General features: G+C 42.7%; 2 protein-coding genes across 2 annotated transcripts; one reads left to right on the forward strand and one right to left on the reverse strand.

Annotated features, from left to right (window-relative positions):
* Positions 1-225: 225 nt before the first annotated feature.
* On the reverse strand, positions 226-12,722 carry sv2 (synaptic vesicle glycoprotein 2). The gene is made up of 13 exons (XM_017437013.3): positions 12,592-12,722; positions 11,322-11,405; positions 10,927-11,088; positions 9,812-9,974; positions 9,429-9,550; positions 8,980-9,143; positions 8,820-8,900; positions 8,524-8,622; positions 6,991-7,079; positions 5,957-6,084; positions 4,003-4,098; positions 3,676-3,835; positions 226-3,564 (listed from the first exon to the last, which is right to left on the reverse strand). The coding sequence occupies exons 1-13, from the start codon at positions 12,680-12,682 to the stop codon at positions 3,381-3,383; spliced, it is 1,623 nt and encodes a 540-aa protein (XP_017292502.1). The 5' UTR covers positions 12,683-12,722; the 3' UTR covers positions 226-3,380.
* A 369-nt stretch (positions 12,723-13,091) lies between these two features.
* snx1a (sorting nexin 1a) lies at positions 13,092-24,136 on the forward strand. The gene is made up of 15 exons (XM_017437012.3): positions 13,092-13,277; positions 15,273-16,080; positions 17,271-17,422; positions 17,699-17,774; positions 17,899-17,942; positions 19,358-19,499; positions 19,604-19,682; positions 19,767-19,842; positions 19,946-20,059; positions 20,148-20,241; positions 20,761-20,966; positions 21,081-21,224; positions 21,446-21,526; positions 22,359-22,430; positions 22,641-24,136. Exons 1-15 carry the CDS (start codon positions 13,128-13,130, stop codon positions 22,689-22,691), a joined length of 2,289 nt encoding a protein of 762 aa, XP_017292501.1. The 5' UTR covers positions 13,092-13,127; the 3' UTR covers positions 22,692-24,136.
* The last annotated feature ends 770 nt before the right edge of the window (positions 24,137-24,906 follow it).

Below are 24,906 nucleotides of genomic sequence, written 5' to 3' on the forward strand. Positions count from 1 at the left end.
GAAGCACCTTCTCTGTTCTTGGCACGTCTTGATGCAGATTTACCTCAAACCCAGACAAGGTGCGGACTCACCTGAACCCTCGTCTTAAGCATAAATAAATCTGAGAGTTGGATTTTAGGGTTTTAATCCTCATAACTAAATCTGTAACAATAAATGTCTCTTTCTGACAGGAGCATTAAACAACTAAACCATCTGCATGACAACTGAACAGCCTCAGAAACACTATTTCTTTTCTGTTTTTTATTTAATGGTACATTTTTGAAATTTGCACATCAATCCATTAAACTGCAGTCATTTACTGAAAAGGGTGTGAGATTATAAAAGGCTGGTGATTTAAAAACAAACAATTATAGAAATACGAAATGAACATCATTATCATCAGGTACTCAGTTTCTACTGAAAACTGAATGGTTCCACTTTTCCACAATTAATAATTATAATTTTCTACAGATTATAAAACAAGACTTCTTTTGTTTTAATCTGTATTTTTAACATTTCTGTAAAGATGCAAGAAAATATTCACAGAAAGGGAGGATTTGGTAAAAAAACTGAGGATGTTTAATATCAATATGTTGCTTAAAAAACACAATAACTATCAGTTTAAGGACAACTTCTTGTTTTTGTCTAATGTTACTTAGAAAAGAAACTAAACCTGTTTTTACTTTCATTTTTTCCCAGAACATCAAATCCGAGATTTACTGAACAATCTGTCTCTTATTGTTTTTATTTAACTCAACAAAAGGAAGTTGAGTTTCTGGTAAATGTTCTTGTTTTTGAGGGAAAACCACTGACTTACTCAGCTTAGCCGGAGAAATTAAACTCGCTCTGTCCAAAATATAGATATATTTTAATAAATTGAACAGAAAACATGTAGCATGTTGGAGGGTGAGCTTTAGACGCTGGCCAACAAAAAGGGATTTGTTATTTTTAGCTCGCTTTTAGCCCTTTTTCACCCTGGGTGTTGATTTATTATTAATTAATTTATTATTTAACTGACTAACGGGTTTCTGATTCAGGTGGATTTAGCCGACAGCTCACGTGTTTCCATCCTTCTCATCTGACTTTTGGTAACTTGAATAAAAATATTTATCAGACGCAACTAAAATATCAATTTACGATTATAATTTTGTTGTCTTTACTCCTGAAAATATGAATATATTCAGAGTTTGTAAGTTAAATTGTCCTAAATATGAATTTTTAATTTTATTTTACAAACTCTGATGTTATTTCTGAATTTGTGCTAAGATTAATATTAGATGTTTTCAAATGAAGTGTAGCTTTAAACATTTTTTCACTACACTTCAATGTTGTGAAACCTTTTTCCTCTGATTTGTGGTTTTATTTTGAAAGCGGTCAGCCACGTTACAGGGAAACTTGAACAGTAATGACTTTATTTTGCCTTTTTTTTCCCCCCCAACCTGTTGCTTTACTCCGCTAATTAACCAGAAGCTTCCAGTCAACCTCCAGCTGCTACGAGGACAAGAAGTGTGGAAATCGTACGTTCGATGTAAAAAAACAAAAAAAACAATCTGCAGCCGTGAACGCTCGTCACGTTTTGTTTCTCTGCGGCGGCTCCCAGAAAACTGAAGCATGGTTTAACGAACCCTGTGTGCGGTGGTGAATGTAACCCTGAGGTGTTATTTATTTATTGTACAAAATAAAAGTCTAAATTAAACCTCGTGTGTCTTTGGATGAATGGAAAAATCAGCCCCTCGGTGGTGTTCAGTCAAAGTGGCAACATCTGGGAAACATCTGGGTGAAACTGTTCATCTAACGTCCACCCTGACCTCTGCACGGAAAATTAATTTACCGTATTCTTGGGACAATAAGGCGCACTTTAAACCCTTCAATTTCCTCAGAAAACGACAGTGTTCCTTATAATCCGGAGCACCATATATGTGTAAGAAGTCGTGATGTTTTAGTACGACTTTGGTAAACTACAAAGCCGCATGACTTGCAGCATTAAGGCTCAGTTACAGTTGTGTAGAGCGGACCTGAGCGAACGATGTAGGGGTTTAAACTTGACGCTTACGTCGGTGCAGTATTCTCCGCAAAGACGGGGCTGTTTTGTTTCACTTTATGTGCCTTATAGTCCGGTGCGCTTTATATATGACAAAGGTTTGATAATGGACCATTCATTTAACAGCGTCTTATAATCCAGAGCGCCCTAATTTAAATTCCCTTTGGGATTAATAAAGTATCAGTAATAAAGTATTTTTGAATTGAAATGATAGTGCGGAAAATACGGTATCTGCGCAGGAAAGAAAACACTGAGCTCATTATTTAGTCTGTAATCATGGGGAGAACTGATTTGCAGTCGTCTCTGCTGCCTAAATCTATTGTTTAAAAGAATAACTTTTAGGTCAAAGGGTGACAGTTCAGTGTTACATTAAAACAAAAGGATAATACTTTAATGCATATTAATTTTACTGATAAATAAGTGTTAAACCAACACTTGAATAGGTTTTACTTCCTGTAAGGCAACAACTTTGTATAATTATTTTCGTGTTTTGTACAAATGAACTCCACTCGTCATCCTTCACATCAGTCTGTGCTTTTAGGGATGACTTGACTATTCAATTTAAAATGTAAAAAAAAACAAAACACATTACTGACTTTTAACCACAGCCTGTTTTTCATTAAAAAAGACCCCCCCCCCCACTTTAACTTCCGAGCTGGAGTGAAATACCTTCATATGCACCGGTGTTTGAGAGAACCTGAGCTGTGTGAGCGAGCAGGGAACACCAGAACACGCAGCAGAGATTATTTTAAGAAATAAAGATGTAAAACCTGATTGGAACAGAAACCCTTCAGGTTGTCTGAACTGAAGTCGCTCACATTTGTGCTGCGTCGTCTAAAACACGAAAAGGATGTTTTTAACGACACTTTAGGACCAGCAGCTGATGTCGATGAGTTAAAAACACTCAAGACCCTTTAGGCTGGAAGTCACAAGAACACACAGATGCTTTTAGAATAAATCAGCCTCTTTTAAAACTACTAGATAAATCATATAAAGTCTGTAAACAATCAAAACATTTCTCAGCATCTTTTTTGCAACAAAAACATTAATTCCCTGAATTATCTTCATTATCACTGATCTGATTATGATTTTTATCAAGTTTAAACACCAATAAATATCTAAAAACAGCTGCAAAGATTTGATCCCTTGAGTTTAACATGTAACTCGTCTGCACTTCTGTTTCTGCTCTTTATTAAAGCTAGCAGGCAAAGAGTCTGTTTTAGGAAACATTATTTGGAATAATTAAAGTCTAAAAGGCACAGATGTGGCTAAAAGGCTTCATAAATATTGGAATCATTAAAAGGTAAACAGTCTTTCAGCCTGTTTAAGAGTCGGTGGGTGATCAGGTAACCGTGAGCGATCACGTGAGCTCCGTCTGTCTGGTCTGTGGGAGCAGCAGGGCCACCAGTCCTCCTGCGAGCAGCAGCGCCGACACCAGCAGGATGGGAACGGTGCAGTTCGTGTCCACCAGCTTCCCGAACACCACGTTCCCCATGATGGCTGCCACCCGGCCCACTCCGGTGAAGAAACCCAGAGCCGAGGACCTGAGAGGAGGAGAGCAGTGAGCGACTGTGGCCTCGGGGGAGCTCAAGGCTCCACAGATTCCCTGCACTAAAACATCCGAACTTTGGATTTTAGTGTAGAGATGGGTTTACCGGAGCTGGGTCGGGTACAGCTCTGTTCCCAGCACGTCCAGGGCGTTCCAGGCGATGACAGAAACGCCGCTGAAGATGCAGGAGAGAACCAGACTCTGCGCTTTGGTCTGAACCACGTAGATGAGGAAGACGCTCAGGCTGGACACCAACAAGCTGCCGGCTGCACGACACGACAAACGGAGGGGATTATTCTGATGAAACCGCCGCTCATAATGCGAGGTACGTAACCCGACAGGTTCATAAATCAGAGAAAAGGCTGAATGACCGTCACACTCTGCTTCTAGCTGTGGCCACGCAGGCGAACCTGCAAGGAAGAACAAGACTCACACAGCAGCACTTTTCCTCCGGCGCTGTCCATGATGAGGATGGTGAAGATGTTGCCCGGGAGGTTGGACGCGGCAACGATGAAGCCCTCCATGTAGACTGTCAGGTGAGGAAGACAAACAACCAGCTCAGAGAGGACAGGCAGAGGAAGGGCTATTACAGACCGATCCTAGCAACGCTGCAGGAACACGAATAACCAAATACAGACCCCTTTCAAAAAATTAGAATATCATGGAAAACTTGTTTAATTTCCATAATTCCATTCAAAAAGTTAAACTTTCATAGGTTATAGATTCAGGCCCCACAGTTTAAATGATTTTGAGTATTTGTTTATTTTTACATAATTTGGGTTTCTAGCTCATAAAACTCACGAAAACAGGAATTCAAAAAATTAGAATACTGTGGAGAAATCAGTCCAAACTACTTCTCAGTTTTTGCAGGAAAAAAAGAAAGAAATTAAAATCAAAATATGGTACTTTAAAAGTGATATGTCAATTTTCTCTTGCCAAATTTTGCCCTTCCTCTCAAGTCTAGACCAGGGGTGTCCAATCCTGGTCCTCGAGGGCCACCATCCTGCATGTTTGCCTTGTTTCCCTGCTCCAACACACCTGATTCAGTGGTTAAATTACCTCTCCATGTTCTGCAGCCACTTATTAATCACTCATTGATTCAAATCAGGTGTGTTGGAGCAGATAAACAAGTAAACCATGCAGGATGGTGGCCCTCGAGGACTAGGATTGGACACCCCTGCTCTAGACTTTCCATTGACATGCTTGGACACAGCACTCTGTGAACAGCCAGCCTCCTTAGCTATGAACTTTTGTGGCGTACCCATCCTATGGAGGGTATCAAGGATGGTCTTCTGGCCAGATGTTAGGTCTGCAGTCTTCCCTATATTGAACCAAACTGAGACATTTTAATGACAGCTGGTGGAAACCTGTGCAGGTGCTTTGAGTTTAGTAGATGATTAGTGTGTCACACTCGGTTTACAACATTGATGCCCTGTAAAATCTGGGCTGATTTCTCTACAGTATTCTAATTTTTTGAAATCCTGTTTTTGTGGGTTTTACGAGCTGGAAGCCCAAATTATGTAAAAATAAACAAACAAATACCTGAAATTGTTTAAACTTCGGTCCCTGAATCGATAACCTATGAAAGTTTAACTTTTTAAATGGAATTATGGAAATTAAACAACTTTTTCATGATTTTCTCCTTTTTTGGAAAGGGTCTGTATTTACTTAAATCTTATTCAGGTTTATGGAAAAACAAATAAAATTATTGACTTTTTAACATATTCGGACTTCTAATTATTTGATCTATTATAAAAAAAGAGTGCAAATAATGTGACTTCCTGAAAAAAATAAAGTAAAAGAACTTGAAAAACAGTCTAATCTCCATAATGATCAGAAATAACAACAGTATCAACACCTAAATACTGTAAATAAAACCCTCTTAAAATGAAATAAATAAAATAAATCATGATGAATAAGAATTTTTCCCAGCTTCAGCATGACTTATGACCTGTGCAATTCATCTGGGATGAAATAAAATCTATATAAAATAAGATGCAACGAGCTGGTATTTTGTTGTTTTAACTTTATATTTATGATTTCATTTTACAATTATCGGCTTGTTTGTTTTTCAGCTAACGTCATGAGGACTGAAGCTAAATCTGGTCCCGACATCTTCTCTTTCTTGAGATAAATGTCTCGCGTTTACTGTCCTGATTTAATAAATAATAAATGACGTTTGTGATCGTCAGGCACTTGTCAAATTGTAAAAGAATTACACGAACGTGCGTCCTCTTTTCCACAGTTTTCTGCATCTGCTTCAGTTCTTTTAGGAACGTGTTGTAAAACTCGTCTCACGCTAAGATTCGTCACCTCCTGTCCTCCCTGTACGAGTGTTTGCTTGGCGCTCTGGAGGACAAAGAAGCGTTTCTTATCGGGGAACGCACCTGCGGTCTTTACCGGGTAGCAGCTCTGGTTGTGGAGGGGCGACGGGAGGGACACGTTGGCGCAGGGGGAGCCGCCGCCTTCGACTCTGGTGAACAGCTCAGGGAACCACATCCACAGGCCGTAGTACCTGCCACACACACCTCTTTATTCAGAAACAGTCAAACCGGAGACACTGACTGTTATCGCCCACCGCCTAAGGGTGAAGGCGTTTGTCTGTTGTCTGTTAGCAAAATATCTTATGAACCTCTGGGTTTTAATGAAACCCAGACAGCAGCGACTGGGTGGCTTCCTGATTATCTGTGGTTTTGTCACAGTGACCCAGGAAAAAAACGAAAACCTACTTGGAGCCAGAACGTCTACAGTTGTTACACAATTTTGTGTCCTGCTTTAACTAAAGAAACAGAAGGATTATGAGGTCCAGATTGCCAGACTATAGTTATTGTTTGTAAAATAAATCCTCTCCAGCTGTCAATTACTCTTTTGTTTAATTTTTAAGTTAAAAAAAACAATACTACAAGTGATTAACTTTTGAAGTCAACCTGATTCAAAATGGCTGCCACAGCTACATGACATTAGCAAACACAAAATTTGCCATAATTTGGTCAATTTTACAGATATTGGGCTAAAATATGATGTGGTAGAAGCTGAGAGTCCTTCTCAACAAATACCCTGAGCGTGAGATCTTACAGCGTGCCAGGACGACACTGCGGTCAATGTGATCTTCAAGATCTGAGCAGAACCCCGTTGTTTCTCAACATAAGATCATTTTAGTGTAAAACCTAAAACACGGTGGGTGACATGAATTCCTTCGAGGAATGCTAAGTGACTTTTTAAGGCAGTTTTTTCTTGTGAAGTGACACATCTGGTCAGTGAAGATAAAACACTTCCTGGAGTTATCTTCTGCTGAACACTTATCACATCGGCAGAGTGAAAAACTGACCATGGCTGAGTGATAAAGCGCAAAGAGCTCCAAGTCTCAGAGCAGGAAGGTGGAGTGAAGCGTCAGGACGGACACGTGGGCGATGTTTCTCACCCAAAGGAGATGCAGTAGAAGATGACGAGCAGAGCGACACTTCTGGCTTTGAACGGACCTCTGAATATGAGCTTAATGGGGTCCAGGCCCTGCAAGGGAAACCACAGAGTGAGTGACTCACTGATTAATGGTCCTCTGGTGTCAGCTGGATCATTTTATGAACAGAATCCGGGTCAAGACTTACTCTGTTCCTTTATATCACATGTGCCAAACTCAAGGCCCGTGGGCCAAATCTGGCCCTTGGTAACATTTTATCTGGCCCTCCAGCCTGTGACAGATTAAGTCTCTGTTGCTTATCATTGTGTTTAGTGAAGTCTTCCTGAGACAGTGACTTTGAAGCCAATAAAATTAAGTTTTAATTTCTCAGTTATCTTTAATTTTGACGTGAAAAGAGTAACAGAAAACATAAAATGGGACCGATCAAACTCTTCTTGATGAACTTGCAGCCAACGAATGATATCTGATATCTGACTTGAGTTAATGTGAATCAGAGTAACATAGAATCTGCTTAAATGTTTGTTGCCTTTTTCTGTATTTTCTTCTTGTTTCAAAGTGAAATGTTAGTAGCTGTATTGTCAGATTTTTGTCTATGGGTTTTTAGCTGTTTTAATGGAGAAAAATTGATAAGAAAGCATAAGAGATGAATGCTAATTTTGTGTTTGAGCTATTTGTCTTGTTCATTAAAGTATATTTGCTCTAAATTCTATAATATTCAACCGAGAAAAGTTATTTGATATTTCTGTAGGAAAGATTTGACTTATTACATTGAAAACCAGGGTTAATTTATGTTTTTTTTTTCAACAAATATTTATCAAAATTGTTTCTTGGATAAGACCAAATCTTTCATTTTGGCCCCCTTGTGTGACTGAGATTGACACCCCTGCTTTATATGATTTTACAGATTCTTTTTAGATTTTTAGGGGTGCCAATCTAAAAGCATTAAAGCCCACGTATTACTATTCTGCTGATTTATTCTTTGTTTTTGGAATAGTGTGCCAGGGCTTCTAGTAGCAGTACATCGTATAATGCACACGACAATCTGTAAAAACATTCCCGCATACGAAACAGCAGGATTTGGTTGAAACGAGTGGTAAAACGCAGCCTTTTTTGGAGCTCCACAGCTCAGACAGACTTCACAGCAGAAACGTCATTTAAAGTCTAAACGGGTCAGAGAGAGTTGGACTTTTTCACGTCTGAACTGGCACTTTGATATCTTTGGTGGTTTTTACACAATCGCAGTTTAAGTTTGATGATTTTTCACGATTTTGCTACAGTACGTTCAACTTTCAGAGCGACGATGTCACTGGCTGTCAGCTTTTTATGCTGAAATCCCAAATTACTACTAGGCTTTATTAAAAAAAAGCTGATGTACGTTTCGGGCTGTAGCTGCATCGGCAGCCTTCAAAATAAACCAGAATAAAACTGAACATTTGAGGTAATTTATCAGTTTTTAAACCCAGCTAAAACTTTATACTTAGAGCAAAGAGGCATTATGGTCAATATTGGATGGAGCAGAATTTTTTAGGACGTTACCTTTTTTAAAACGCTGACGAGGCGTTCTCTTCGTGAACCTGAATCTCTGATTTCTTCCAGTTCCCCTCTCTGTTTGGAGCTCGTACGCAAACTGAACTCCTTCATGAAAAAGGCGCAGATGACAGTAAAGTGGTAAAATGTTTACAGAGGTGCAAGAAACCACAATGAGACATTACAGATGTCACTTCAGTTTCATCTGATTTCAGGGGCTGTCTCTGAATGTGCCTCGTGTTTCTTCATTTGCTTTCCAAACATCAGTAACAGGATGTATAAATGATAAGGAATTTGCTGCGTACCGGAAAAGCCTTTTCATTTCCCCTCATGTTCAGCTCAAACATCCGTTTAAAAACACGGATGGCCTCTTCTTCCCGACCGGCCTGGAACAGACAGGAAACGAGTGTCAAAGAGACGTCAGGAGATACGGAGTACGAGGGCCGAGCTGTCCTGCTTCTGCACCTCCATGAGGAACTTTGGGCTCTCGGGCATGAAGAGTTTGAACATGAGGGCTGAGGTGATGCTGGGAATGGAGCACAGCACCACGAACAGCCTCCAGCTCTGGAAGTCCAGAGCGCCCAGAGAGACGTGAGCCCAGGTTCTGGGGATCACAACCCAGGCCAGACCTGGAGACAAAAACCACAGCAACAGAGTCAGAGCTCAACGAGGAGGAGCTAAACAGTTTCTTTTTGATAAATCTGGACTGAGTGCTGCTTGTTTTCCATTCACACGACCTGGAAATGTACAGGAAAACCCTTGAGCGTATTTACTTACAGGCAAACTTTGAAAACAAAAGTGATTTCTGTTTGTCATTTATTTGTTTTGTTTATTCTTTTACTATACTGTCTAAAATGCTGTGACTGAAGAAAACTAAACCCTGGACCTTTCTGATCTGGTCTGTTTGTTCCCACCTGCAGCCAGGATGTTTCCTCCCATCCAGAAGGTGGCCAGAGCGCTGATCATGGCTCCTCTCCTAACACGGGGCATGAACTCCGAGAAGTAGGAGAAGATGACAGGAATCGACCCTCCGACCCTACAGAGGAAAACACGGCTCGTCGTTATTTATTAGTTTTCTATTATTCTCTGGAACAAAAATGCTGCTTGGTATCCCTGACCAGACTTCGATCAATGTGGGCCGGTTAGAGGACGCAGGATTGAATGTGAGGAAGTTCGACAGTCAGAGGCCAGGCCAGGCTCCTCTGTGTCGGTCGGAACCTGAGTGAGAGCCGCTCACACCCGGACACCGGCATCAACAGGCGGTAAATGTAACATATAATAGAAACCAGGTGCTGACCCAATGCCACTGATGAACCGCAGCAGCAGGAAGAGCCAGAACCAAGGAGCCACGCTGGCCAGACCTCCGAACGCCCCGTTCACTGTTAACGAAACAACCAGGACTCTGCGGCGCCCCCTCAGGTCAGCCAGATATCCCCACATGTAGCCGCCCACCATCATTCCTGCACGCACCAACAACAAAGACAGTCCGTTTTGTAATTGGATTTACTTTTTAAATTGTCTTTTTAAGTCTCAGCATGTTCGCACTGATGACGTTTTATTACAGCGCTAAATTGTTTTTTGCGAGATCTTAAGAAAAAACAAAAAAAGACAACAAATTTCTGTTTTTCCACACAACACTGTGACATTTTTACTGTTTGAAAGAACCGGATTAAAGCATTTTGCTTCCACTTCTGATATATATCTGTTAGGATTAAAATAACAAAGCTTAAAGGTAATTAAAACCAGAGAAATGTGCAGCTTTGTTTTTTTACAGGCATTTTTTCAAAAGTAAGCAGCACTAAAGGTTAATGAAGAACAGCGGTCAAAGAGCAGAGGTTCAAACAAGCAGTCTGTGGTTTTTTTAACGTGTTGCACAATTTAAACAATAAATCAATGAATTAAAGGCCTAGCATTCCTTAAAGGATCGCCCGCCACTTTTCATGCCACAGTTTTGAACTAAAATCATCTTCTGATGAGGAATGGCAGAGCTGCAGTCGCTTCAGTGAAGTTCTGCTTAATCCCACGTGTTACAGCAAGATCTGTTAGCACTTGGAGTACGTGTTGTGAGTGACTCTCAGCTACTACAACGCCAAGCTTTAGCTCAATGTCTGTAAAGCTGACCGAGTCATAGCCATTTCTGTGGCCATCTTGGACTGTGTTGACTATAAAAGTTAATCAGTTGTAGATGCTCATTCAGTATTTACTATTTCACTGAAATTCATTCAGTGGTTTATGAGATATTTTGTTAACAGACAGACAGTCCTTTCACCTTTGGCGGTGGGAGGTAATTATCAGGGATATAATCCACCTTACAGATAAATGCTCAGTTTGTTCAGTCAGTGTTAAGAGTCAGGAGCTCGCATTTAATTTGCTGTGATGTATTGTATGTCAAATAGAAAAGCGCCTTTTGACCGAGGAAGATGCTGGCGGTGAGCAGGCCCATGTCCGAGGAGCTCAGCCGCAGGTCGCAGCGTGCCGTCGGCAGCAGGAAGGACACGCACAGGATCTCCACGGCGTCGCTGGCGTTGGCCCAGCCGCACACCAGCAGCAGCAGCCAGTGGAAACACCCAAAACCTGAGCGCAGAACCAGAACAAAGAGCCACCATAAAAACTTGCAGAGTCAGATGGAACAATAAACCGTCTGCGTTACAACCACACACGAGGGGTATAAAAGATCAGGCTTTATAAACAACTCTACAAGCTTCAACGTGAGACATTTTCGACCTTAACGGGGTTAACAACGTTTCTGCTCAGACTCGCAAGCACATCTTCTGTCAAATAACATCCGACCAAACGCTTCAGATCACCTGTTTGTTCCACCGCCTCTTCATACGACAGGTTTTTTGTTGCTTCGGTGTATTTCAGTGCCGTCCTGTCGAAAATAACTTCACCTAAGAGTCAACAAAACACACAGGTTCAAAAAACACAAGCATTTAGGAGCTTTTCCATTATTTTTCATACCCTTTTTGTTTTGTAAGTACAGGCAAAACAACACATCTGCGAAAACTTGTATCAGGACTAACTAATCTGACGCCGTTTACAGGGCAAATTGTCGTTTGTTTGTTTATCAGCTGATGGCTTATTACAATTATCTGACAATGACGATCAAGAGAGGAAGTCTCTGGCTCCTCGGAGACGCTCAGTGCCATGGGGAAGCTGTTCTCTCGTGTTTATTTTACGAAGCAGCAGACTTGTTAGCGCCAAGGGCATCTCCTGCCCACTAAGCTGCTCATAACCCAGTGAAACAGGAGCAGAACGACAACGTAAACAGTCCTCACATCCAAAATGTCTGAATCGGTGTTCATTTTCGTTAAAAAGGTACTCACTACAAGCTATGAAATCAAACATAAAGTAGGTTATCCTTAACTATATCAAATGGTGTAGAGTGAAGAGTTTACTCCAGCAGTTTTCACTGGTATGCAACTTTGGAATGATGGTATGAAATCAATGTAAACAAAGCTAGTTTATCTGCATGTTTTACTCATCAAATCCAAATGTAAATGTGTGCCGACACATCCAAATTGTCTGAAATATTTCCAGTCACTTCATCTGTTTCTGTAGGTAAATAAACATAAGTGGTAGATGCTTACAATATTTTAATTTCTAACTTTATGAATAGTTTTTTTTTTTGGACTGGTCTTCATAATGAGTACCTTTAAAGCAAAGAGCAGCGTTGCTCTGTGTGCACATAATCAATTAATCAGCATTTATTGAGACAAAACAACCAAAATGTGACCAAAATGCTTCACAGCACAAAGGATAAAGTCGACATTAAGAGCAACACAAACAAATAACAACATAATAAGCTCACAGAAAGGGAATAAAATGACAGCAAGTACTGTAATTTGTATTTTTAATAAATAATGTGGGTAGAGCCTCACACCCTGCTAATCTAAGGATTGGAAATTAATAAAAAGTCAAAATAAAAACACGTGAAGAAGCCTCAGAAAGCCTGGAGAAGAGCTGATCCATACTTGAAGATCACTATACGTGTAAACTTTATAATTATATTAAGTTAATGGTGTTAATAAAGTGAATGTAGTGAGTGAAATGTGTTTATTTAGCTTTCAGACAGACCTTCAGAGTCCAGCCCGCTTGAATCCAGGTGATCTCCGGTGAGAAGAGGTCGCCTCACCTCCTTCTCTCCGGAGGACAGATGCCAGGACATCCTCCCCTTCTGTCTTCCTGTCTCTCTGTCTCTCTGTGTCCCCTCCTGGCGATCAGGTGTCTCTAAAGTGGACCCCGAGCCGCGGGGACATTAGCTCCCTTCACCCGTAGCGCTGCCTCTCTCCGGGGCTTGTTGTTGTTGTTGAGTAGCTAACGCTCGAAGCTAACCTGGCTGGAAAGGAGGAGGAGCAGGAAGTAAGAAAAAAAAAGGAGGCACCTCCTCAGCCTCAGCTCCGCGGTCTCTTCGTCCTCCAGCTCCAGTCGGCTCGGTTCGGACGAAGCCCTCGGAGATTAGCTCCCACCTGTGCGGCAGCGGGGAGGAACGTTAGCGGCTAACCGACGGACTAACGGCTGTCTGCGCGCGGAGGAGGCGACGGAACCTCCCCTCTTCTCTCCGTGTGTGAGTGTGTGTGTGTGTGTGTGTGTGTGTGTGTGACTGACTGAAGATGGCGTCCAGCTCCGAGCGCAGCCCTCCTCCTTTCCCCGACGCCGAGGACCAAGATGTGCTGGACACCGAGGACGTCCGAGGCCGAGACAGCGATGGAGACGACGACGACGAAGAAGAAGAAGCCGAGGAGGACTTCTTCATGAGCGCAGTACGTGTCCGCGGACTTCAGGCTAATTTTATGCTAACAGGAAGGATAGCTGCCGCCGAGTGAAAGTTTCAGGTTAACCGCGAAAGCTGCTTTCTGTTCGTGTTAGTTTACCACGGCTGGGTGGCGTTTGTAACCCGAAACTTTTCCTCTACGTGTTTGCTGACATTTGAGCTATCTTCCCTAAAAGTTGGGACCAGCTTTAGTCCGTATTTTCCCCCCCACCCCCCGCGTCGCGTAGCGTCGCGACGCGGCTCTCCGCAGCAGGACCGATGGGAAGCCGAGCGTGGCTGCTTGCTGACTTTAAAATGTAAACATTTGCAGAGTCCGATGAGGTGATTGTGGTGCTTTGGCATGTTCGGAAGGAGCAGAAGCTGTCTCCTGTCATGTGAGGACGCTGTTCGTCACATGGCGAGAACCCGGATGTTGTCCCTCCGAGTTCAGAGGACAGATTGGAAAGTTGCTGCCTTTGAGTTTTTTTGTTTTTTTTTTTCAATTTCCAGAGTTTGAGTCATCACTGCCTGGAGGATACCAGTCAGCATTTCTTAGATGTTGCAGTTAGCAGAACCCTGAGCTGAAATCACGTCTGCAAACGAGCCCAACTCTCTGAAAACCGTCTGGTTCTGTTCAAGTCCTGCAGGAAACTATTTACTCAAGTGTTGAGCAACGAGAGAACAAGCAGCTCCACCCAAAGCTCATGCTTGTTAAAGTGTTTGCCTTTTATCATTTCATGGTTCATTTCTCTGCATTCAGCACCAACTAAAGAGAACTGTTGCGTTTACAGTGGGCTCCAGGAAGTATCCAGATCCCCCTTCTCTGCCACTTTGTTGCAGCCTGACACTACTATTGTTACAATTCTAGTTACACACAAGAAAGTTCCTCTATAATGACAAAGTGAAGACAGAATTTTAGACTGTTCTGTAAATGTATGAAAAAGAAAACTGATTAAACATCATGTTTCCTTTCGTATTTAGTTTGCTTAGTTGAAGCACCTTTGGCAGCAGTTACAGCCTCGAGGAAATGGACTGAACTTATATCCAACAAGGCTTCACGACGCAATCTGTGCCCTCATTTATCCATCCACACACGTCCACACAGCACTCTGCTACAGCTCTTCAAAGCTAACCTGAATAAATCATTTTATAGAGTCTAATCAGTGCTTTAGATCACATTCATACACCGATGAGGACACATCGGAGGCAGTGAGGGGTTCAGTGTTTTGCCCAGGAACAATTCAACTTGTGACTGCTGCTCCAACTCTCTCATTGGAGGACGACTTTAACCGCTGAGCCACAGCAGCCCCAGTCGTTGGGGGATTTTCTGCTCCTCTCCAGCTCAGTCTGGATGGTGGGTGGCTGTCAGGGGGTGGCCGTTTTCAGGTCTTTCCAGAGATGTCCAATAATGTTCAGGTCCTGTGACGTCTTCTTTGGGTCGTTGTCATGTTGGGGGGGTGAACCTTTTCACCAAGAACATCGCTGATCTGTGCTGCATTTGTCTTTCCCTTAACCCGGACCAGTGTCTCAGTCCCCGCAGCTAGAAAACATCCCCACAGCCTGGTGCTGCCACCCCCATGCTTCATTGTGGGGATGAGCAGCGCCTGGTTTCCTCCAGACACAAAACGTTTAGGTTTTGAGGCCAAACAGTAAGTTTTGGTTTCACCAGACCAGAGAATCTTGTTCCTCACAGTCCTTTGGTGGACTTTTACGTTGAAAATATTTGAATTTTTCCATGAGGAAATCTCTAATAACTATTTTTAAAACAAACGTCCAGTTGTCTCAGTCTATCAGCATTGCAAAATACACCCAAAGCTTTTTAAAACTCCACTTTGTTTAATCAGAATCTGGGTTTATATTTACAGCATGAGGCGTGGAATATGTTTTAGGATGAGTTTAATAACTGTTTATAGATATTTAGGTGTTGTTTTGATGGTTTCACATCATGTTTATGGTACAGAAATGGCTGTATAATTATAACGGCAACGTCTTCTCTTGTCTCCAGAGCAACACACCACTGAACAAAAAGGACACCACAGCAGGATCTGCCAGTCAGTCCAGCGACATCATGAATGATTCTTTAATCAAAAGTCAAACGGAAAGCAAAACAGCCGGGGGATCCTCTGAAGAGTTTGAGGAACTGATAAACATAGATTTCAGCGCAGCCGAAAAGATTTTTGATAACCCCTCGGATGATTTTGTCGACCTACTGGGAAGTGAAGCCGCAGCACAAAAAGAGGAAGTCGACATTACGGGGAAAGGCGACGTGCCCGGTGGTGCGACAGACCCACAAACAGCTTCCCCTGCTCCGATTATCGACCTCAGTAGTGATCTGTCAGCCAGCAGCGAACAACAGCCACCTGTCGGGGAGAAAGTCTCTGACCCCCTGGTCAACCTCCTCAGTGATGCCCCTGCTCCCGCTGCCGCCACCAAAAATCCCAGCGCTGCCGTAGTCGACCTGTTCGAGGACGAGGGCAGCGACATTTTCACTGGAGCTCAGCTGAGTAAACCTGCTGCCAAGCAGCCTCAGAGAAGCCTCTTCGGTGAACCTGACAAGGATCTGTTTAGCGAGCCGCTGGGAGCTGTCTCTCAGAAACCCAGCAGTAAAGAGCAGGAGAACCCCCCCGCTCCCCGACCTGCTGCTGCTGCTGCTGCTGCTGCTGGAGAACCCCTGAAAGGCACTAAACCCACAGAACCCACGGATATCTTTATGGAAGAAGCCGTCCCCACCATGCCAAAAACCAGGAACACCAGTGCTGTCATCTCCAAAACCAACGGAGTCCACTCTGAGGAGAGCACAGATTTATTTGCCGGTGGGATCAACATTTTAAAATAATCATCGTGTTTTGACCTCCATGTGTTATCACATATTCAGTTAAAGGATCCTTACACACAGATTAAGATTCAAATTTAATGTTTTTAGAAGGCATCGATAAGATTGATTGGAAATGCTTTTTAAAGCAATAGTTCAGATTTTATTTTAAATGAGTGTGTGTGGTAAGGTTATGAACACTTAATATCTTACCTGTTGTAGATGGCTCTCTGAACGACCTCCACTTGGAGAGATAATTAAATTCTGACCAGATTAACAAGCTAATGGCTAGTCAGAGCAGGGTCCAAAGTGGATTGCTGCTCTCTTAAAACAGCTTCAGTCTCAAGAATTTCATAGTTGTTCGTTTAAACTTTATTTATTGCCCGCCAACAAAGGGTGGGTAATGTTTTTGTCTTTGTTTGTTTCTTGGCAAAATATCTCATGAACCATTAGATGGATTCTCAGAAACTAATCAGGGGATGTAGGTCTACAACCAGTTAACCTTCAGAGTCACAAACTTGGCAAACACAAAAATGGCTACAAATTAATCATATTTACAGACATAAAGCTAACATTTGGTGTGTTAGTAGCTGAGAGTCATTTCCATCACACAGTTATAGCGTTAACTCATTGTGCTAGTGTTATTTCCTCAGCAAACAATCATTTTAGTATGAAACTCGGGCGAGGCGATGCGCAATCCTTCAAAGAATGCTGAGCCTTAAATTGACTAATATTTACACTGCCGTCAGTTTTACATTAGAGGATTATTTAAATGGAATTTCACGGTTGTTTGCGAGTACAAACAGCAGCTGCAGCTGGCTGTAGCACTTCTGGTGGGAATATCAAAATGTTTTTTTGCCAGAATAACCATGTTATGTGAGACTGACGGTGGTGTAAAGGTTTATAAAATACGATTTGCATGAATCGTCATTAGAGATTGGAGCAGAAACTTTATTTCTCCAAGCTGAGGTCGTTAAACAAGCTTTCTACAGCAGGTAAGATATTAACTGTTCATAACCTTTCCCCAGAGCCCTGCCTCAAAGCAGTCTCACATTTACAGCAAATATTTTAGAGTTTCAGTCTGGTTTAAAAGACAAATAAATAACGAAACGTTGCGTTTTAATAAAGGCAGTTAATCGTATGAAGGAGTGTGTCTGAGATCTCAGTGGGTCCTCGCTCTCTTTCTAACAGAAGCCACTGTGGAGCTTTCTCTCGACAGTCCGCGGAACGAGAGGAAGAAAGAGGCGACGACCAAACCATCTGCTTCCTCCTCCTCCTCGTCTTCCTCCTCGCTCTCGGCAGCTGCCAGCCTGGCCAAGCCTCAGTCCTCTACCCTGGAAGAGGTGCGCACACACACACATCTGAACCCAGAGAAGTTTCCAGTGTGACGTCAACATCTAGAGATTTAACATTTCTCTTCAGGAGATTTTTAGAAAATATCTGCAAATATCAGAACCAGTTCAGGGTTCTGTTCAGCCGCTCTGCTTTAGACAGTTTAACATCATCCAAACAAACATTTATTTACCTTTTAACGACTTCATTTTACAGAGAAGCAATAAGTTCATACTGAAGGGGGGAAATGTTGGCAGTTTTCACTTCATATTTAATGTTTGTTTCAGTTGGAGGAAGAAGAGGAGGAGGAGCTGGAGGACAAGTTTGACCTTTTTGTTTCTGTTAAAGACCCTGAAAAAATAGGTGAGGTTTGTTATTTCTCTTATTAGGCACATTTTGAAGATGATAAATGTAGAATTTCTTTCAGTGAGTCTGTAAACTGAGCTCAAACTTTAATCTTAGTTTGGTTTGTTTTTTTCTCCCACAGGTGACGGTATGAACGCCTACATGGCCTACAAAGTGTCTACAGAGGTAAAAAAAAAAACAGTTTGTAAATGCCAGTGTAGCTCATCTGTCTCAACCTGAAGTTACTCATGATGTGATAAAAGGAAACAAACATCTCATTATTCTTTTGCTTGTTTTTTCATTCCTTAAACTATGACTCCTCTCACCAGGTTTTTTTTCTATTTTATCTTACAGCCTTTAAGATTATTTAAATTTCTCACTGGAGATGTCTTTTTTTTTTACCAGAAAGTTTGCTTTTACTTTGATAAGCTCGCAGTCACAGAAGACTCTTTGTTAGATTTCAGATGTAATTGGAATTATTATCTGGTAGCCCTACTCTCATCCCAAGGTTTTAGTTAAGAAGCAGAGGAGATTTACAACCACAGATCAGAGGAAGTTGGGGCTTTGAGTAAAATGTAAATTAAAAAGTAAATGCAATGATTTGCAAATCTCATGAACCCATCATGAAACATAATAAACTTATCAAATGTTTGAACTAAGATATTGTATCCACGGTCCACTCAGCCCTAAAAAAATATTTTAAAAAACCCCTAAAAAAATCTATTTTTTATTTTTGACCTCTGAGGGCCTGAAGATCACAGACATCCAATATTGACTTTCAGCCTTGACCTTTGACCTTCAAATCTTTTCATGATATTACGAACTGTAGATGATGGAATATTTAAAGTCTCCAAAAGAACATTATTCTGAAATAGTTCCACTATTTTTTGTCAGTTTTTCACAGACGGGTGAACCTCTGCCTATATTTACTTCAGAGAGATTCAACCTCTCTGAAATGCTCTTTTTATACCTGTTCACCTCGTTAACCCGTTGCCCTTTGACCTAATTAGCTGCAAATTGCTCCTCCAGCTGTTTATTCGTACCACTTCTTTTTCCAGCCTTCGTGTAAACACAAATAGAGTTACACAGCCATCAGTCTTGAGACGAATAACTCTAAACAGGGTTCTCGGGGTTGAAAGAAAAGGAGTGAATTAGCCCCATCCAAGCCTGGTGAGGCTCACCATTAACACTGTAGGTTATTTACTTTGTATGAACTGACAGCTGGAGACGATGTAATCTGGACAGGTATAGTTTTATACGGTTTGGACAGTCTTACAAGCAACTTCTCTTATGTTTCCTTAATTATCTGTAAGGCACTAGGAGACAAAACATCACATTCTCAGACAGACAGGGTCTCCACAGATGAGCATGTTACCAAAACAGAGGTGCACATTCTGGCCTTTCAGCAAAGTTTCTCTGGGACGGTGTGTGACATTGACAAAATAAAAACATTATTTTTAAAATAACACTTCAGTGTCATTTTTGCCCTCTATAGTACCTAAGTTGAAGAATAGTTTCTGAGCAGCCAGCTGTTGGTAAAATGAAACGTGATATCATGTTTTCATTGCAAAGCTTACAGGGATGAAACCTTCCTCTTTCAGACCACGCTGCCCATGTTCCGCAACAAAACGTTTACAGTGAAGCGACGCTTCAGCGACTTCCTCGGCCTCTACGAGAAGCTCTCCGAAAAGCATGGACCAAATGGACTCATTGTTCCTCCACCTCCAGAGAAAAACCTCCTAGGTGGGTTCGACCTCTCCTCCTCCTCCTCCTCCTCCTCCTCCTCGCGTCTTAGGTTTCAAAAGTTCAGCCCCGTTCGGCGTGGGTGTAACTGTTGTCTCGTTCAGGGATGACAAAGATGAAGGTGGGAAAGGAAGACTCTTCCTCCGCAGACTTTCTGGAGAGAAGAAGAGGCGCTCTGGAAAGGTAAGTTGGAATCGCTGCGGGGAGTCAGACTGCTGCGAATCGGCGCCTGGAAAAGGGAAGTGAGTCTGTTTCGTGTGTTCTCAGGTACCTCCAAAGGGTGGTGAATCACCCGCTGCTGCTTCAAGATCCTGACGTCAGAGAGTTTCTGGAGAGGGAGGAGGTAAGCAGCATTTATTTACACCTGAGTTTAAAAAAAAAAAAGGTGATTCATTCTGAACAAGTAAGGTTCCTTTATGTGCAACCTGATGAAATCCTGTTTTCAGCTGCCTCGAGCTGTGAGTACCCAGGCGCTGAGTGGCGCCGGCTTCCTTAAGATGATCAACAAAGCGACGGACGCCGTCAGCAAAATGACCATCAAGATGAACGAGTCGGACGTGGTGAGTTCAGCTGCCGTAGAAATCGAAGCAGGCTTTCAACGGCGGACGTCCTGCCGGAGTCGTCCTCACGCTGTGCTTTTCGCTGCAGTGGTTTGAGGACAAGCTGCAGGAGGTGGAGTCCGCAGACCAGCAGTTCAGGAAGCTCCACGCCATGGTCGAGTCGCTGGTCGTTCACAGAAAAGGTTGGTCCTGTTTTTGTCTTTACGTCGCCAGACGTCTGTCCTGTTATTGTCCCCCGTCTCGACGTGGAGAGGACACTTGGAAACGCCCTCGGTCAGTCCGGTTCATCTTGTGAGCTGGACGATGTTCTGACTTCCATTTTGGCGTGTGGATGCATTTAGGCGTCAGTAAGGTCGCCATGTCAAAAACCAAGATGGCCACCGCCACCCCATTTATTTGAGGAAGCCATACTTTTAAGCAAAAATTAAAAACCAGAAAGCATATTTTCAAATGATTTGGGGTGGCCAAAAATGGATCTATCACCACTGGCCACCCTCTGGCTCCGCCACTGCGCCTGGTGGAGGATAAAATAGCTCCGTCCGTCTCGCCAGGATAGGTCACCCTGCAACATTTACTATTTGAGACCCTCAGCGACGGGGGACATAGGCGTACCGCTTGTTTTATACTTCCGATGCGTATTTCTCTGAAACTCTTTGCTCACACCGTTTGGTGCGTTCACTTTTATCCCGCTCCTCCTCCAGAGCTGTCACTGAACACCGCCAGCTTTGCGAAGAGCGCGGCCATGCTGGGCAGCGCAGAGGACAACACGGCTCTGTCCCGAGCCCTGTCCCAGCTGGCCGAGGTGGAGGACAAGATGGAGCAGTTGCACCAGGACCAAGCTGCCAGCGACACCTTCAGCTTCGCAGAACTCATCGCAGATTACATCCGCCTGCTGGGAGCCGTCAGGGTACGCACAAATCTGTTCCTAACTAGTGAATGCAAAAAACATAAAAAGAGAGAAGAAGCTGTGGCTAACTAGTAGCCAGGTGTAAGTGTGTGTGTGTGTGTTTGCGGCCTGCAGGGGACGTTTGACCACCGGATGAAGGCGTGGCAGCGCTGGCAGGACGCTCAGGCCATGCTGCAGAAGAAGAGGGAGACGGAGGCCAAGCTGCTGTGGGCCAACAAGCCGGACAAGCTGCAGCTGGCCAAGGAGGAGATCTCTGAGGTACGACACCAGCTTAAAACAACACGGGCACAATAAGAGCCAAGTTTGACGGGAACCTTTCAGTGTTTGAATAATAACTGAGCCGATTAAAGATGTTATGCTTCCTGCTTCCGGTGTCCCTTTGAGCGCTTGACTTTTGTCTTTTGTTAAATATGAGAAAAATGTTTCATAAAATAACTTACTTGCTGTATTGAAACTCGTCTTTTTCTCCACGCAAACAGTGGGAGGCCAAAGTGACTCAGTATGAGAGGGACTTCCAGAGAGTTTCTGCAACTGTGCGCAAGGAAGTCACTCGCTTTGAGGTACCTTTCTTCTTTTTTTTGGTCTCTGCTGTGTCTGTATTAGGGATGGACAATACCAGCAAAACTACTATTTGAAATATTTGTAAAAGTAAAAGTAGTACCGTCCTGTGTGTTCATGTGACTTATTGAGACTAACAAAAGTGGAAATAAATGGGTTTTTACTTCGGCAATCACCACTGTTTATACGTGCGGCAGCCATATTGGATTTTTTGGTCAGAAACCTCAGACTCTCCGAGTCAGAATTCCAACTTTTTTACAACAAGGAACTCAGAAAAGGAGCATGTCATAAAAGATGCAGCTCAAAAATCCTCAGCAGGACAACAAACTGTTTTTCACGTTGCTAAAAAAAATGAATGCAGAGATGAACTAAGTCACCACTTGATTCTGAACACAGAGAAATTCAAACCAGTCGCGAGAAAAGGCAACGCTGATATAAGCATTCATTTAACTCATTCATCTCAACAAGAGCTAACATTTCAGATTTATAACTTTTTTTTTTTTAAACAAAATATGTCTGTAAGGAGTACCACTAGGCCTGACAACAACGTTTTTGTTGGAACAAACGTTGTACAGGTTTGCTACTTCTTCTAGTCTGTTTTCATCAGTTTGTTAGATCGCTGTGGAGTCGCGCTGACGTCAAAGTGTAGTTTTTATTCTTTACTAAAAGCAACGTCGACTGTAGAAACATAGTAAAGATTGTGGCACTTTGTGCATTACCGCCACCTAGTGGTGGTGTCAGCAGCGCGTTGCTTTGTATGCTGCCCGTCCGTACCTCACAACAGTCAGTGGAAACTGTTGTTGATCCTTTTTTTTTTCCTCTCTCTTTCAACAGAAAGAGAGGACCAAGAATTTCCGAAGACAGATCATTAAGTACTTGGAGTCTCTACTTCAGTCTCAGCAGCAGGTGAGTGTGTCTCAAGCTAAACTTAAAAGCTTAAAAACGTCACTATTGACTGATACAACAAACAAAACTAAGACTCAAATAAAAACTGTGAGGTGGGGAAGCGTTTGAGCGGCATGTCTGAATTCACTCTGCTCAATGAAAACGGGTTTAAAAACGGGTTTATCGTCGTCATGACGCTGACGCTGGTCCTGTCTTGTTGTTTGTCTGCAGCTGATGAAGTACTGGGAGGCGTTCCTACCCGAAGCTAAAGCCATCGCCTGATCCTCGGACCCCCAGCCCCTCCGGACAACAAACAGGCTGCCTTCTTCTTACCCACTTTACCTCTTCTGCCTTTAAACCAACGAAAATCTGTGCATTGAAAAGGGAGAGACAATCAACCTGTCCTTTTTTTTTTTTTTTTTAATCAACATATAAATCTATATTCTATTGTATATTTCCATCTAACCTTCCACAAATATTTTCTTATGAGAGCAGAAGAGTTAGCGAAGATACGGACAGACAAACAGAAGAACGATTCCTTCACCGTTTATGTCCCCGGCTGTTCCCTCGCCCTAATGTTTCTGCGGAAACACGGTTTTTTGTTTTGTTTTTCTTAATGACTTTAAAAAAAAGAAGGGATAAAACCAACAGTTAAGAGCACTTCCGACAGCTGATTAATGCACTTAAGTTGCAGTGTTTGTTTTTACTGATAAATTGAAGTAAAAGGTGCAAGAGGAGAGGCGTTGTTACAGATCTATAGGGTGTCATTTGAACCAAACCTCGTGTCCGTGCCTTCAGACGCAAGCCGGAGCGAATGTCACGGCGTCCCGTTAAAAGGACCCCCCCCAAAGTCTGTTTCCTCTCTTTTAACTTCCTCCCAGGAGAAGCTGCGACGGAGCTGGATTGCGTCAACGCTGCGCCGTTGACGCTCGTTTACTGCTGACGAGTGCAGCTGGAGGATTAGGAAACTTCATGCCTCAGCATGGTTGGGTCTGTGACGAAATCTGCAAACAGAAAACGGCCTGAGTGAGTTTAAGTCCCTCCTGGAGACGTGGTCGGAAGGCTTGTGGGTCTCGCCTGACGTGGGGGGGGGGACGCCTCTGAAACAACGGAGAGGAAAAGGAAAGGGCGCCCTGTTTTCACCACTCGCCTGGTTCTGTTGTTCCTGTCTCCACGAGCTAAAGTCCTCCTGGTGATGTGTGGACTGTCACAGAGTTAAAGTGGTTTCACTGGTGCCAAAGTTGTAGACGTGTGCGCAGAAAGACGACAACTCTTACCTGCCATTCTCACACACACACACACACACACACACCTTCACTGCATCAGATACAGCAGTAATGGGCCACCTTGTTGATCGTCTCTTACAGATATTTGAGCTGCTTGTCGATCATCTTTTGCATCCCAAGAACTAGATGGCTTCCATCCATCCATCCATCCATCTAATTCCAGCTTTAAGGTCACATTTTCCACAGGAAAACTAAAATCTATGAGACACTAATTGTTTTGCGGTTTAGGTCACCCTTTAACTTCCAGAGATTTTTTTTAATTTCTTTTTTGTAATCTTTTTTCCGGTTCGACGCGTAATTGTTCTGAACTCTTTGATTTCCACAGCTAATCATTAAACTGTCCTCGTGAACAGCACGTCACCAACGAACACTGTGTCATACAGATCTCTTTAAAACGAATCAATAAAAGTGTCACTGTTTACACGTGGAGGTTTTCTGAAAGACTGTGACTTTTGTCCCTTTTTGTTTCTCAATCAAGCAGCTTCCTTTGAAAAGGAAAGGAAGGAACGCCTCGTCAGCTGACGTTGAGAAACGATGCAGCTGGAGCCGTTTTGGTTCAACCTTTAAATTAACATTGTGTTGTTGAGAATGATTCTCAGCTGCTGCCACGCCAAATTTCAGCTCCGTATCTGGAATATAGTTGTAGCCATTTATCTTTTTTCTAAGAAGTTACCCATTTGGTTACTTTTTTTCTAGCTTTAAAACTTAAAAGATCAACAGCTGCTCACGAGATGAAGTACACGATGCTGATGTAAAGCAGTAAATGTGTCAAACTGGAAAAAATTTTCATTTTACGGCTGTAGGAAATCCAGCTCGAGTGAACCTCATCAGAGCAGACGCTCGGCTTCTTATTTCTGTCGTTCAACCCAGGAGAGAGCTGCCGAACCGAGCGTGTCTGCTGGTTATTAAACTGTAGAATCAGAACTGCCTTTATTGGCCGAGCCTGTGTGCACAAACAAGGAATGTGCTTCGGTTCCAAGCTCTCGCAGCGTGCGGACATCGAATATGATATACAGTCCATCTGAATAAAAATCAATCAGAAGCTTTATAGCAACAGGACAAAATAATCAGCTGTCAAAAGCCGCCCTAACAACTCTGATTGAGGATGGTCAAAGAAAAGGGTTCATTTCAGATTGTTAGAACCTGATGATATCCCGATTCTCAGAGGGTTCCAACGACAGACTTCGAGTCTGGAGGGACGACTTCTCATT

Source organism: Kryptolebias marmoratus, linkage group LG11 (assembly GCF_001649575.2).
Source record: "Kryptolebias marmoratus isolate JLee-2015 linkage group LG11, ASM164957v2, whole genome shotgun sequence".
Classification (NCBI taxonomy): domain Eukaryota; kingdom Metazoa; phylum Chordata; class Actinopteri; order Cyprinodontiformes; family Rivulidae; genus Kryptolebias; species Kryptolebias marmoratus.